A 13,125-nucleotide genomic window follows, 5' to 3' on the forward strand; every position below is an offset into this window, starting at 1 on the left:
AAGGGCCTTGTGTAAAAGTTTCTTGGTTTGTAGGCCAGTACTCTTCTCATCACGCCCTACTTCTTAAGAGTAAAATGAAAGAATCCCTTTCTGTGACCCAGGGCATTTCCAGCACTTGCCACGTTTCTGACTACCTCTGTAGAGGCTCAAGTTATTTTAGACGGACACCAGGTAGGTGACAGAGCCTGGATTCAAACCCAAAACCAAGTCAGGGAGCATTCACCCTTTCCCAAAGAAACCTCAGCCAGGGCCCAGTGTGGTACAGGCGAAGGCCCTGTGTAGGGTTTGATCGTGGTTGGTGATTCGTGACCCCCAGTCCTAGAATCTGGAGATTTGCTCAGACCCTCTGACATCTTGCCATGCTGTGCTGAGTCGCTTCAGGTGTGTGCAACTCTGTTCTAGCCTATGGACTATAGCCCTGGCTCCTCTGTCCATGGGATTCTCCAGGTGAGGATACTGGAGTGGGCTGCCATTTTCTTCTCCAGGGGATCTTCCCAACCCAGGGATGGAACCCATGCCTCTTATGTCTCCTGCATTGGCAGTCTGGTTCTTTACCACTAGCGCCACCATGGCCACCCTTAATCATGATTTTGGTTCCTCAATAGCTAAGTCCTTATTTGTCTCTCTCTTTGGTAATTGTGTGTGTGTGTGTGTGTGTATCAGTTTGGCCAAAAAGTTCATTCAGGTTTTTCCATAATGGAAAAACCCTGTTTGGCCAACCCAATACACACACACACACAGAGATATCTATATCTTAATATATATATTAATATATATTTTATATATTTACATATGACCATATTTGATTACATATATTTCTTCCTACAAAGGTCCTATATGACCATGTATGACTTTTTATATAAGGAAAAAATGACTGTGTTAGTATTTCAATCTTTTCTCCCATGCACATTGGTGTCTTATATACTTCTTGAATAGAAAATTGGGATTTTTCTAGATTATAACCTATAGCTATGTACTGAATATCTTCTTATGTCACTGAATATCCTTACAGCCTCACTTTTGTTGATGGATCCTGATGCCGCCTCACTTCCCTCTCCGTTGTCTTTCAGATCATCACAGGGGAATTCTACCGCATCTATTACCTGAAGGAGAAGTCCCGCTCGACGATTCAGAATCCCTACGTGGCAGCCCTCTACAAGCAGGTGGGCTGCTTCCTCTTCGGCTGCGCCATCAGCCAGTCCTTCACAGACATTGCCAAGGTCTCCATAGGGCGCCTGCGTCCTCACTTCTTGAATGTCTGCAACCCTGATTTCAGTCAAATCAACTGCTCCGTGGGCTATATTCAAAACTACAGATGCAGAGGCGAAGACAGCAAAGTCCAGGAAGCCAGGTGAGACTCCACCCCCGTGGCACTGGGTGCACGCCTTTGCTGCAGGCAGATCAGTGAGTACTTACTTAGTACCACGCTCAGTGCTGGGGCCCTGATTCAGATGGACGAATAAGGCAAAGTCCCCATTCCTAAGGAACTCATAGTCAAATAGCTGACAGATGGTAAAAACAATTACAGTGGAGCTTTGTAAGTCCATTCATTCATCTGTTTTTTCTTTCATTTATTTGTTCATTCACGGGTGCTTGCTATGTCCTGGGCAAGGTGTCCAAAGCACGACCACGGATGCAGCAATGAGCAAGTGCTACTCCGAGGGTCACAGTCCCGGGAGGGAAGACAGACAGACCAGCATGTAGTGGGGGTATGAATATGGCCCTTACACAGCCATCTCTTGCTCTTGCAGGAAGTCCTTCTTCTCTGGCCATGCCTCCTTCTCCATGTACACTATGCTGTATTTGGTGGTAAGTACTTTGTCTCTGATTCCAATGAAGTCCAACCCCAGCTTAAATCTCATCTGTACATACAGCCCTTGTAATGGTTAGGGGCAGACTTCACTGAGGAATCTTTGAAAAAGAGGTTGGCTAGAAGAATTAGTTTCTATTCTGAGCCCTGCCACTGCGTTAGCAGAAGTCATTTCACTTTCCAGATTTTTCCCGTTTTTCAAATAAAAATAATATTTACCATGGCTGCTTGATAAGGATTGAGCACCCATTTTGGAATGATTAAGTGATAAAGACACTTGTATAACATTTTGTGGTAACAAGCACCATTTTCTGAAAATCCATTAACTCAGTTGATCCTTCCAGGGACTTTGTTATAAGTAATATTATCTCTACTGTGGGAAAGGATCACTAAATAAGGTTCAGACAATTCCAGCAAAGTGCCAAAATTCACATAGACACCAGAACTATCGCTCAAGTCCATGCCTTCTGATCAAATTCCTCATAATGTTCTCCATGCCGTGTCCTCCTCCATCGTCTTCTGATTTAGGCTTTAACTGTCATTATCTGCCTGCAGACCGATTTTGAGTTTTGCAGAATCCTTCTGCATCCATGAGCACAGGTGACCTCGTAATAACAGAGTGAAGTAGGAAATCCTCAGCCCCAGTGCTCAGACCTAGAGACCAAGGCCCAGAGAGGATCACAGTGTGTTGGAGGGCCTTCAGCTAGTGGTGGACCCGTCTGAGGCCCCATGTTGGCCTTGCCATGGCCATGCTTCCTGGAGATGCTGGGACGGTTGGTGCAGGTGAAGCGCCCTACTCCCCTCCGGCTGCCACACAGGCAGACAGCTGCTGGTCTGTTTCTGTTTGTCAGTTAAATATGGTCCCCCTGCCTTTCCTCTCCCCTTGAAATGAGGTTCCTATGCCAAGGCACTTCCTGCTTTTGGCTGCTTTGATGGAGTTCAGAGTGAGAAGGCGCTGAGAGGTCAGACATAGCTCAGAGGAGCATAAAGTTGTTTGGAAAAAGAGCATTTTGCTTTTGTATTTAAAAAACATAATTAAGAGTTGGAAGAAACAACAGAGAGGTTTTTTTGTTTTGTTTTTTCCCCCCAGTCCTTTCCAAGTCTGGAGGCCTCCAGGCTTCCCGTTACCTAGGATACAGAGCTACAAGGTGGGCCCCAACCTCTAAAAGCATTAAACAAGGATTTTTAAAATTCATGGATAGCACTTCCCACCATACTTTATTTTTCTGTTGTTTTTGTTTCTGCTTTGCTCTGAGGAAGGACAGTTTAACAATGATATTTCATTTCCTACTGCATTTGTATTTTACCCAGGTCTGGAAGCAATTTTACAAAATGTAATTTCACTGTTTTGTAAAGTACAGGTGCTGAAAGGTCTCTGGTACCTTCTGTGTGCCAGGCACTGTGTCGTGCTCATGCTATGACTCTGAGAGTCTCTCAGTAACCCAGCGAGATGTGTTTTGTGTTCAGTTTCAGACACAGAAACAAACAAATCTGAATTTAGGAGGCAGGAAAGGTATTTGAAGCCTGGTCTTCATGACCCGAGCCTTGTTGTATGTTCTTTTCATGGTGCTATGTGATAAAAAAAATCAAACCTCTGCAGGATAAACTCAAGATACAAGCTCCAGCCCTGATCCCAATGTCACTTGAAGGCGACCTGCTTTTCTCAGATCTGCTCTAATGCGTGAGATGCCGCCTTACCCCCACTGCCCATCACCTCCTGGCAGCTATGATTATAGCAAGAGTGCTCTACGGGGGTGTTGGGTAAGGCGTGGATTGTGACTCAGTGTTTATTTACATCTTCAAGGGAGGAAAAAACTATAGTGGCTAGAAAGAAAGAGAGAGGAAGAAAGAAAAGAACCTCTTTAATTCTTCATCTCTGCAGCATATTTTGACACACTCTTTGGAGCACCTGCACACACACATTCACAATTCACAGGCACCCACATATACAATGTGCACACTCAGGGCTCTCTTTTTAGCTCTAAGATTATCTTGTCTTAAAATAACCTCTGAAAGTAAGAGCTGAGAAGTGGGGAGGACAGTGTCCTTCACCATGGCTCCTTTTTATGTGATGTTACACAGAAGTCTCCACCCTTTGAAAGTCCAATTTGCAAAGCCTTCAAAGGAAGTTTGAAGAACACTTTGCTGCCTGTCTGGGGAAGTAGAAGATACTGCAGTCCATCAGAGAAGCTCCTCCCGCAGCTTTTATGTTGAGCTTCAGATTCTGGCAGCCCCCAGAGCCCTGTGGGATTTTGTTCAGGCAGCCTGGGCTCCAGCTTCCTTGGAGCCTGAGGAATATCCCCATTTGGACTGGCTGAGTATGGCGTTGCCAGTGTTTGCCTTTCGAGTCAAACAGACCCGGGAGATTCTGGACATGCTAATTACTAGCCGTGGAACTGTGAGTTGGTTTCTTAGGTTTCGAACCTCCGTGTACTCTTCTGTCAAGTGGAGACAATCGTGTCTGTTTTTGGAAGTTGGTGCCACTTTTCTTCTCTAGGCTCTGCTTTCACCAGCTACCAAATGTCAGAGTGGAATTAGATGGTGTCTACTGTCTAATTGATTTCTCAGTCCCTTGTGGTTGTTTTTAAAAGAAGTTTGGATTAGGTGTTGAAAGGGAAGATGGAAAGCAGGCAGAGACAATTTTGTCCCGATTTCCATGGAGTTCAGAGAGCGGCGGACCAGAACACCAGCCATCCCTTTGCCAGGCTGCCATCTAGAGCTTCCCATGGCTTTGGAGGGTGCTCTGTATTAGGTTTTGATTTGTAAAATGGATAGCTTGGAAAAACCATAGCTCCAAACACCAAATTATCTCTGGGTACAGAAGCTTAAGGATGAGGTTAAGGCTTGCCAGAGATTAATGCAGATACAAATCAGAGAAATCCCACAGCATATATAAACCTAAATGGTGCTCCCTACCCTTGAGCCCTGGTCTAAACTCCAGAGGACCACATCTGGATTGGCCCTGAACCTCCATGGTCAGGGACTGAGGATGACCTGGCTATCTGGATAAAATGCCAACACAGTTGGGGGAGGGAAGGGGGCACCAATTCACATAGCATATCTGGAGTTACCTCTGTTGTACCAGGCACGCTGCTGCCTTCTGGGGCTACTAGATTAATCAGCCCTGGGCCCTGCCCTCAAGGAACTCACCTATGCTTTCAACATTCATCATTCAGCAGCAGTTTAGTGAGGAATTGCTTCCCAGGTGGAGCTAGTGGTAAAGAACCAGGCTGCCAATCCAGGAGACATAAGAGAGGCAGGTTTGATCCCTGGGTCAGAAAGTTTCCCTAGAGGAGGAAATGGCAACCCACTCCAGTATTCTTGCCTGGAGAATTCAATTGACAGAGAAGCCTGTTGGGGCTACAGTTTATGGAGTCACAAAGAATCGGACATGACTGAAGCAACTTAGCATACGCACATGCAAGCCCCAGGCTAGAGGTGGGAACGTAGTGACGGGCAGGGCATGGTCATGGCCCTCAGGGAATTCAGTCTAGAGGAGCAGATGGACAATGACGATAGGCTGGTCCATGGTGCAGGAGGGACAGGGGTCTATAGTTTATTATGGAAACTCGCTAAACTGCAGAGGCGGGTAGAAGCCAAAGAGGGTGTCCTGTAGGGTAGTCTCTTGATGGTGGGAGGTTAGAAGGACATGAGGACAGTGGTATGGGGTCTGCACATGTTCAGTTGAGCATGGCTTTGATGGCTGATAGGAAGTAGACCATGGAAAGTACACTGAGAGCTGAGAAGACCCCTTGAGCATCAGCCCTGGCTCCTCTTTCTGTTGCTCAGATCAGGCAACAGCAAGTTCAAGTGAGGCCTTTCCTGGACTGCTGAGTTCCTCTCCCAGGAATCTGCACCTTGCCCTTCCACTTCCTCGGGACACTGTCAGAGAAGCCTTTCCTGGCTGTCCCATCTTATGCTCCCTAGCTTCCTTTGCAGCCTTATTTCCCCCCCAGTTTCTCACCATCTGAAACAGGCTTTGTGTATCTCCACTAGATATATTACAAGCTTTGTGGAGTAGAGGATTTTGTCTTTTGATTTATTGCAGTCTCTCACTTCCCCAAAAACTGTCTGACAATTAAGAATGCAACAAATGCTTGATGAATGAATGAACGAATGGACCCAAGTAGTGTCTGACAGTTAAGTATGCAGTGAATGTTAGATGAATGGATGGATGGATGACTCCTGTATCTTCTGACACTTCCAGGCCATTCTGCTTTCCATTCCAATCAAAATTTTGTTCACCTCCTCATCACTGACTTATAGATCATGAAGGGCCCATGTGATGTAGGGAAGGACTTTGCTGCCTCTGAAGTATTTACCTGTGGGCTCTTCACTGTGGTACCCATGAGAATTGGTGTCAGAGGGTTTGTTGGGTACCAAGGAAACAGGGAAGTGGCTATGCTCTGACAGCCATGTTCTCCATCCTGTGGTTCTTAGTCATTGAGGTTTTGTTCAACATGTTTAGAATCCCAGAGCAGTGGGGTCTGGTATGTCCACGAGACATGCCCACAGATCCTGGGAGTGTCTGGTGAAACCCCTGCCAGGAACAAGATTGTTGTTTCCACGGGGGAATAAAGAAACCACTGGACCAGATGTTTTTCCTCTTCTTCCTCTCTGCTTCATCCATCCATCCAGCATTTTCTGAGTACATGTTCTGTGCCAACAGCTGGGGACACCAAGAGAGCTCACATTTTGTGAGGAAAGCTTGAAAAGTAAATAGTTGCAAAGCAGCTGGCTGAGTTCTCTGATTGGGGTGGACTGAGGGTTTGGAGGTCAGAGGAGAGGGCTCTGAGGCATGCTGAGTCAATTCACAGGCTCTGCTGAACTTAAGATCAGGTCAGAGACTCCTCTACTCTAGCTCTTACGAAAGCTATACATCTGTGTTTTCAGACATGCACACTTAAGAGGTGTGACAGGTGAGCTAGAGGAGCCTGAAGTTCTAAATGTCCCATTCAGTTTGTCCTTTAGTCCATGACATCTGTGTAGTCCCCTCAGATTGCTTCTCCAGAGACAGAAATCCAATACAGAAGACCAATACTTGGCTTGCAGAGCACTCATTCCCTAAGGAAAGCCAGGTGGTTCTGTGGTTAGAGCATGGACCTAAAAGAGGCCGCTCTTACTCAGTGTCAATCATGATCCACTGTTACCTTGAGCAGGTGGCATGGCCTCTTTGGCCTTGATCTCTTCAACTGTAAAATGGGCACAATGGTGTCTACCTACCAGAATGGTTGTAACAATTGTAGGGAATGTAATTTAAGGCCCCTTGCTCAGTGTCTAAATGCTGAGCAAACTGGTAATTTCTTTTTCTCCCCCTGATAGTGACAGAGAGCAAGACCTCTTTCCTTCTCAAGGAGGAGAAAAGTCAACTAATAACTCCTCTTTGTCCTGAATATAGTTGAATAACTTCCCAGTTCTGTACCATGTAGACTCACCAGCTCTGTGAACCAGAGTCAAGTATGAGCTATGGAGGAGATGGGAGAAGGGAGAAAGTTTCTCCCTGTGGATGTCAGCGATCTAGACAGACTTCCAGGAAGAGAGTGGGCAGGGACAGAGGAAGGACAAAAGCCTCCTTCTCACGCCTAGCAGAGAGCTCCCAAGAGCAATGGAAATGAAGCCAGAGGACAGTACAGACCTGTTTCACCCGTATGCAAATCATGTAATGAAACACAAATGACTTAGCAAGAAGCAGTGAGACTCACCCAGGTCTGACTTGCTGCTTCAGCCCCGAGCCAGCCTGAACTCAGCCAGACTTTTCTAAGGAGGTTTTGTTGGAATTCCACAGGACCACAGTTTGGAAGCTCGGACCAGAAAGAAGAGAGCTCCATTTCTGGAGTGAGTTCTGTGTGCTGGGGACTTTTCCTGTACATTGGGGTCGGGGGCAGATATATACTTTTCTACTGTATTTTCCATATCTACAATCAGCAGTTTTATTTTAGCAATTGGAAGAACAATCTTAGCCCCAGGAAAAGATGGAAAGATTATATTCTTTTGTGTGTGTGTGAAGGAATTTGTTTTATTCGTGTCTGTGTCTTTCAGAGTTTTGGACAGAACTGATGCTTACAACATTTTTTTAAATGAAAAAAAAAATCTCCTTATGTTACATATGGGAAAGCAGAAATTCAGAGAAGTGGAGTGCTTTGTCCAGGTCAGACAGCTGGTATGTAGCAAAAAAAAGATTCAAATCCAGTTGTTCTGTTTGCAAGTTAGGCACTTTCTGTGGCATCACACTGATGCCCAGGAAGTGGGTTCTCTGAGCCCAGAGGCCTTAACACCGTTGGGGAAATAAAGACAGAGAACTCAGGACCTTGGGGTTGCTGACCCGCAGGAGAGGTCAAGCTGATTTAGGCTTTCTGGTTTTGTCCAGTTCTGCTCACCTCTTTCTAAATCACCCTTTTCAGGGAGCCTGGGACTTCGCTGAAGCCCCTGCAGGAGTTTTGATTCTTGGAAAGGCTCCATGCTCTTTGGCCCATAACAGGGGATTACATCCTTGTGGCCGGTATGTTTGACTCTGTCTCCTGGATAAGGGCTACCTGCCCCTATGGAGTATGGAGCCTCCTGACCCACATGGCATTCCCATGTCAGATTTCCCAAGGAGCAGGGCACTCCAGAATGTACTCACGGATTCTGAGGGGGCCTGAACCTCTGGTCCTGGAATGAGTGGCTCATATGAACTGGGCTCTGAACTGGCAAAATCCAATCCATTCAGCACTTAGATTGGGGTGGGATAGAGGGTGTTATCAGATTCTTTGATCAACCTCAAAGCCTGCTGCCCTCAGCTGACTTCTCATTTCTGAAGTAGTCACTGGGCTAAAGGTCATTGCACAATCTTTTTCTTTAGTGATTCACTTATTTTGGTGAAATCAACTACAGTCATTTGAGTCAGTCTCATCTATCAAGGCGAATGGGTGGTGTTGATTTCTAAAGAATGCCTTCAGTCCCTGTCTTCTGCCAGGCAGGGTCCTGTGATGTCTCATTTGATGCTGGCAACCCTGAGAGGAAGATCCTGTCCTTCCTGTTTCACGGAGAAGGAGACTGAGGCTTAGAGAAGTTAGTAAGGGACTGAAATAGGGGCCTGTGATGCTAAGTCATGTCTGACTCTCTTGTGACCCCATGAACTGTAGCCCGCCAGGCTCCTTTGTCCTTGGCATTTCTGGAGTGAGTTGCCGTTTCCTTCTCCAGAAATCAGGGTAATCTCACCCCAGAATTCACTTAATTACTGCTGTGCCCCAGCTGTGGACACCAGGCTTGATCCTGAGATCTCGAGACATTTCTCAATAAAGGTACTAGTTACCAGTGGATGTAGGGGAACAAGCTTCCATCTGCCCACTAATTCCATGTCTGTGTGTGTGTATGCTCAGTTATGTCCAACTCCTTGCAATCCCAGGGACTGTAGCCCACCAGGTTCCTCTGTTCATGGAATTTTCTAGGCAATAATACTGGAATGGGCTGCCATTTCCTTCCCAAGGGGATCTTCCCGACCCAGGGATCAAACCAATGTCTCCTGCATTGACAGGCAGATTCTTTACCAACTGCCCCACCTGGGACTGCCTCCCAAAGGGACTCTAGCCCCATGGTGGCCCCCTCCTCCTTCCTAAGCACTCCCTTCCTGAAGCTATTCTGACGACACGTCTCTTCCTCCCTCCTTAAGCTCCTCTCACATATTTGTTCTTTTCTTGTATTAAGCTCTAGCCTTCAGTATCTGAGTCGGTGGATGGGGAGATGTGTGCCTTGTCCAGCTGGGAAACCTGCCCTTCCTCTGCTCCATCTCCATCTCCAGGGCCGGTGACTTAAAGGCTACATGGAGGAGGGCAGGGAGACTTGGAAGATTTTGAACAATCATTTTCTGAGGACCTATAGATTTTTAAGTTGAGAGAAATGAGAAAATCTTGAGGTTATCAGGTCCAAATTAAGGAAAAGAAAAGTGGTTACAGAGTAAAATCATCTGTTTCTTGGAGCAGTACCTGGTGCCAGGCATTTATCACCAATCTGTGCTACAGCCTATAAGGCAGTTGTTAAATTTATTTTACATGGGAGAAAAGTGAGGCTCAGTGAGGTTTATCTGATGAAAACCTGTGCCATTTCAGCTACCCTGTTCCCCCTTCATCCCTGTTCCTTGCCAAGACTGGCTGGAGGAAGGCTGGACCATGGTGGTCACGCTGGATATGGACTAGTCCTTCTTCCCTGAACTTGCCGTTGTCTTAAGGACCAGACTGAGTTGGGGCTACCAACATCATTCCCATTCTCACTCTCAAAAGAAAGAGATTCCTTTGACTCATGATTGCAGAATCTGCTGTTTGTTGGGTTATTTCACTAGAAATGAGGGAGTGGCCTTTGACCTGCACATTATTTTAGGGGGGGTACTGAGTCTCTTACTTAAAAATAATTTGATTTTTTCACCATGGCTAACAGTAATATTTCCTGGTTGGGATTCAATAGATAGATACTCTATAAAAATAATAAGTCTTATAAGTGATAAAAATAAGGATTTAGTATTTATCAACCTTTTTTTTTCTTTTTTTTAAAAAATATAAATTCATTTATTTTAATTGGAGGCTAATTACTTTACAATATTGTATTGGTTTTCAACCTTTTTTAAAAAAAGACCTTTGGAATGTTCCATGAAGTATGGTTTGGGAAAGAAAGACTTACCTAAATAGAGGCCACATTCCTTTGACATGCAACCTCCGTCATGAATTGCCCCTGCTTGCCTCTGTAGCCCTGTGTCTCACACCCTGACACCCTCACACTCCCACTGGTCGTATATACACTTTTCTGTTATTACTGAACCTCCAGAAGTTCTTTGCAGCTCTGACTGTTGGCTTCTAAGCCACTGAGCTGCCTAGGATACACACTTCTCAATACATCCCCTTCAGTTTAGCTCAGTTCAGTTCTCAGTCATTTCTGAATCTTTGTGATCCCATGAATTACAGCATGCCAGGCCTCCCTGTCCATCACCAACTCCCAGAGTTCACTCAAACTCACGCCCATCGAGTCGGTGATGCCATCCAGCCATCTCATCCTCTGTCGTCCCCTTTTCCTCCTGCCCCCAATCCCTCCCAGCATCAGGGTCTTTTCCAATGAGTCAACTCTTAGCATGAGGTGGTGGCCAAAGTACTGGAATTTCAGCTTTAGCATCATTCCTTCCAAAGAACACCCAGGGCTGATCTCCTTTAGAATGGACTAGTTGGATCTCCTTGCAGTCCAAGGGATTCTCAAGAGTCTTCTCCAACACCACAGTTCAAAAGCATCAATTCTTCAGTGCTCAGCCTTCTTCACAGTCCAACTCTCACATCCATACATGACCGCAGGAAAAACCATAGCCTTGACTAGATGGACTTTTGTTGGCAAAGTAATGTCTCTGCTTTTAATACTTATGTATCTTTAGGATTCAAATCAAATATGCCTACCCCTTAGTAACTGACCCTGGTACCCCAGCTTCTTTCATAGGTCTATAAAATCCATAAGTGCACTTAAACCTGTTTGCATATATTCATCTATATTTAATATATTTCATATATTGCCTCTCGTAGGGGAGGAATGATAACTTCTCATTTCTGTGTGCTTAGCACTTAGCATGGTGCCTGGCTTATGTACTGATCTATTTGTGTGTGTGTATGTGAGTGTATTTACTTATTTGACCTTTTAGGTTAATTTGATAATAATTTTTTAAAGTTTTTTCTCTAAACCTTTTTAGGATGTGCCTAGGAATCTGATCAAATTTACGTATTATCTTTTGAGTTTATAAGTTGAGGGTTCTTATAAATGAGTGTTCTTAAAAATAAAAATTCTGTCTATTCAAATTGTCTTCCATGTCCTTTGTTTCATCCTGGCTCTATGCAGTTCTTGGTGAGCTAACTTCTACTTATAGGATCAGCTGGGCTATTATGATGATTTTACCTCTTCTTTTAGATTTTTAAAAATTTTTTAAATTGGCATATAATTGCTTTACTTCTTTTTGATATTTAATGGGGTATTTTTAATATTTGAAAAATGACTGGGTTTTATCACTTGCTTAGCAGCCAACAACATCAGTACACTGTCTTTTTAAATTTTTTATCTGTTGTTCTTAGATTTCCCCAAAATATATTTATGTAATTTCATAATGATTATAAAGTTGCCTGCTGTTTTCCAGGTCTGGGTTTTTTGAAATTGTCTTCCAAGTAGTTGAGGAGTCAGTTTTAGGCATTCTTTCCACATGGGCAAGAATGATTCTGGAATCTTCCACTCTTCTGTCTCTCAGGTTTGCTGCTGGCTTTTCTTTCCTGACCACCCTGAGGAAGGTGTCCATTTGTCTCAGGAAGGGCAGAATCACTCCCTTGCCGCTGCCCCAGGTCTATCTTTAGGCCGCCGCCCGCCCCTCCGCGCTCCTCCCCTTTCTCTGGTCTCCCAGCGCCTTTCTTTGATTTGTGTCGGAAGTTCCCCTTCGTCCTCTTGCCTCTTCCCCTTCATTTCCCAAGTTCCCACAGGAACCTGAGAAGTAGGTTGTGCCCAGAGGTTAGAACGGAAACTGCAGCAAGATAACTTCAAGGGACAATACCCAGTTGACGTCATTGCAACTTCTTTGCCTCGGCCAGAGTGGCTTTTTTTCTTCCATTTTCCTTCAGGTTACTCTTCTACCCCACCCAGTCCAGTCTCTGTCAACCTCTGTTTGAACGATCTCGTGCATTGTTTGGTTGGTTTATGTGTTTCCTCGTGTTGTGATGCAAAATCCATAGTTCCAGGTGGTGACTTAGAAATTGTTCTTTGTTAGAGTTGCTTTCATTTGAATCGGAAGCATTGCCTTGTGATTGTCATAATAACCTCCCCTGATCAGCATGCATGAGTTTCCATGATGCTTCTTAGAGGTGGGAAGTGAAGGAATTGTATAGCCATAATCTCTAGGAAAATACACAAATGCATGGAATGAACTGTCACTGAATATAAAAAAGAAACTGTTATGAACCCTGGTTGCTGCTGCTACTCCTGCTAAGTCGCTTCAGTCATGTCCGACTCTGTGTGACCCCGTAGGCAGAAGCCCACCAGGCTCCCCCATCCCTGGGATTCTCCAGGCAAGAACACTGGAGTGGGTTGCCATTTCCTTCTCCAATGCATGAAAGTGAAAAGTGAAAGGGAAGTCGCTCAATCGTGTCTGACTCTTAGCAACCCCATGGACTACAGCCTACCAGGCTCCTCCATCCATGGGATTTTCCAGGCAAGAGTACTGGAGTGGGGTGCCATTACCTTCTCCATGAACCCTGGTTAGTATTCTTTAATTGGTTTCAATCAAAAAATGAGAAAAGGAAACTCCCATTTATGGAATGTCAGGCAGCGTG

The 13,125-nt window shown here is 45.1% G+C and overlaps 1 protein-coding gene across 2 annotated transcripts in view; it reads left to right on the top strand.

The window, feature by feature from the left end:
- The window catches only part of PLPP3 (phospholipid phosphatase 3), an 89,362-nt gene that overhangs the window by 59,779 nt on the left and 16,458 nt on the right, over positions 1-13,125 (top strand). For both annotated transcript variants that reach the window (XM_027537130.1, XM_027537129.1), the window contains exons 3-4: positions 1,071-1,351; positions 1,752-1,809. In XM_027537130.1, the coding sequence (XP_027392931.1) occupies positions 1,071-1,351; positions 1,752-1,809 (339 nt within the window). The remainder of the gene's footprint in view (positions 1-1,070; positions 1,352-1,751; positions 1,810-13,125) is intronic.

Source organism: Bos indicus x Bos taurus, chromosome 3 (genome assembly GCF_003369695.1).
Source record: "Bos indicus x Bos taurus breed Angus x Brahman F1 hybrid chromosome 3, Bos_hybrid_MaternalHap_v2.0, whole genome shotgun sequence".
NCBI classification, from domain to species: domain Eukaryota; kingdom Metazoa; phylum Chordata; class Mammalia; order Artiodactyla; family Bovidae; genus Bos; species Bos indicus x Bos taurus.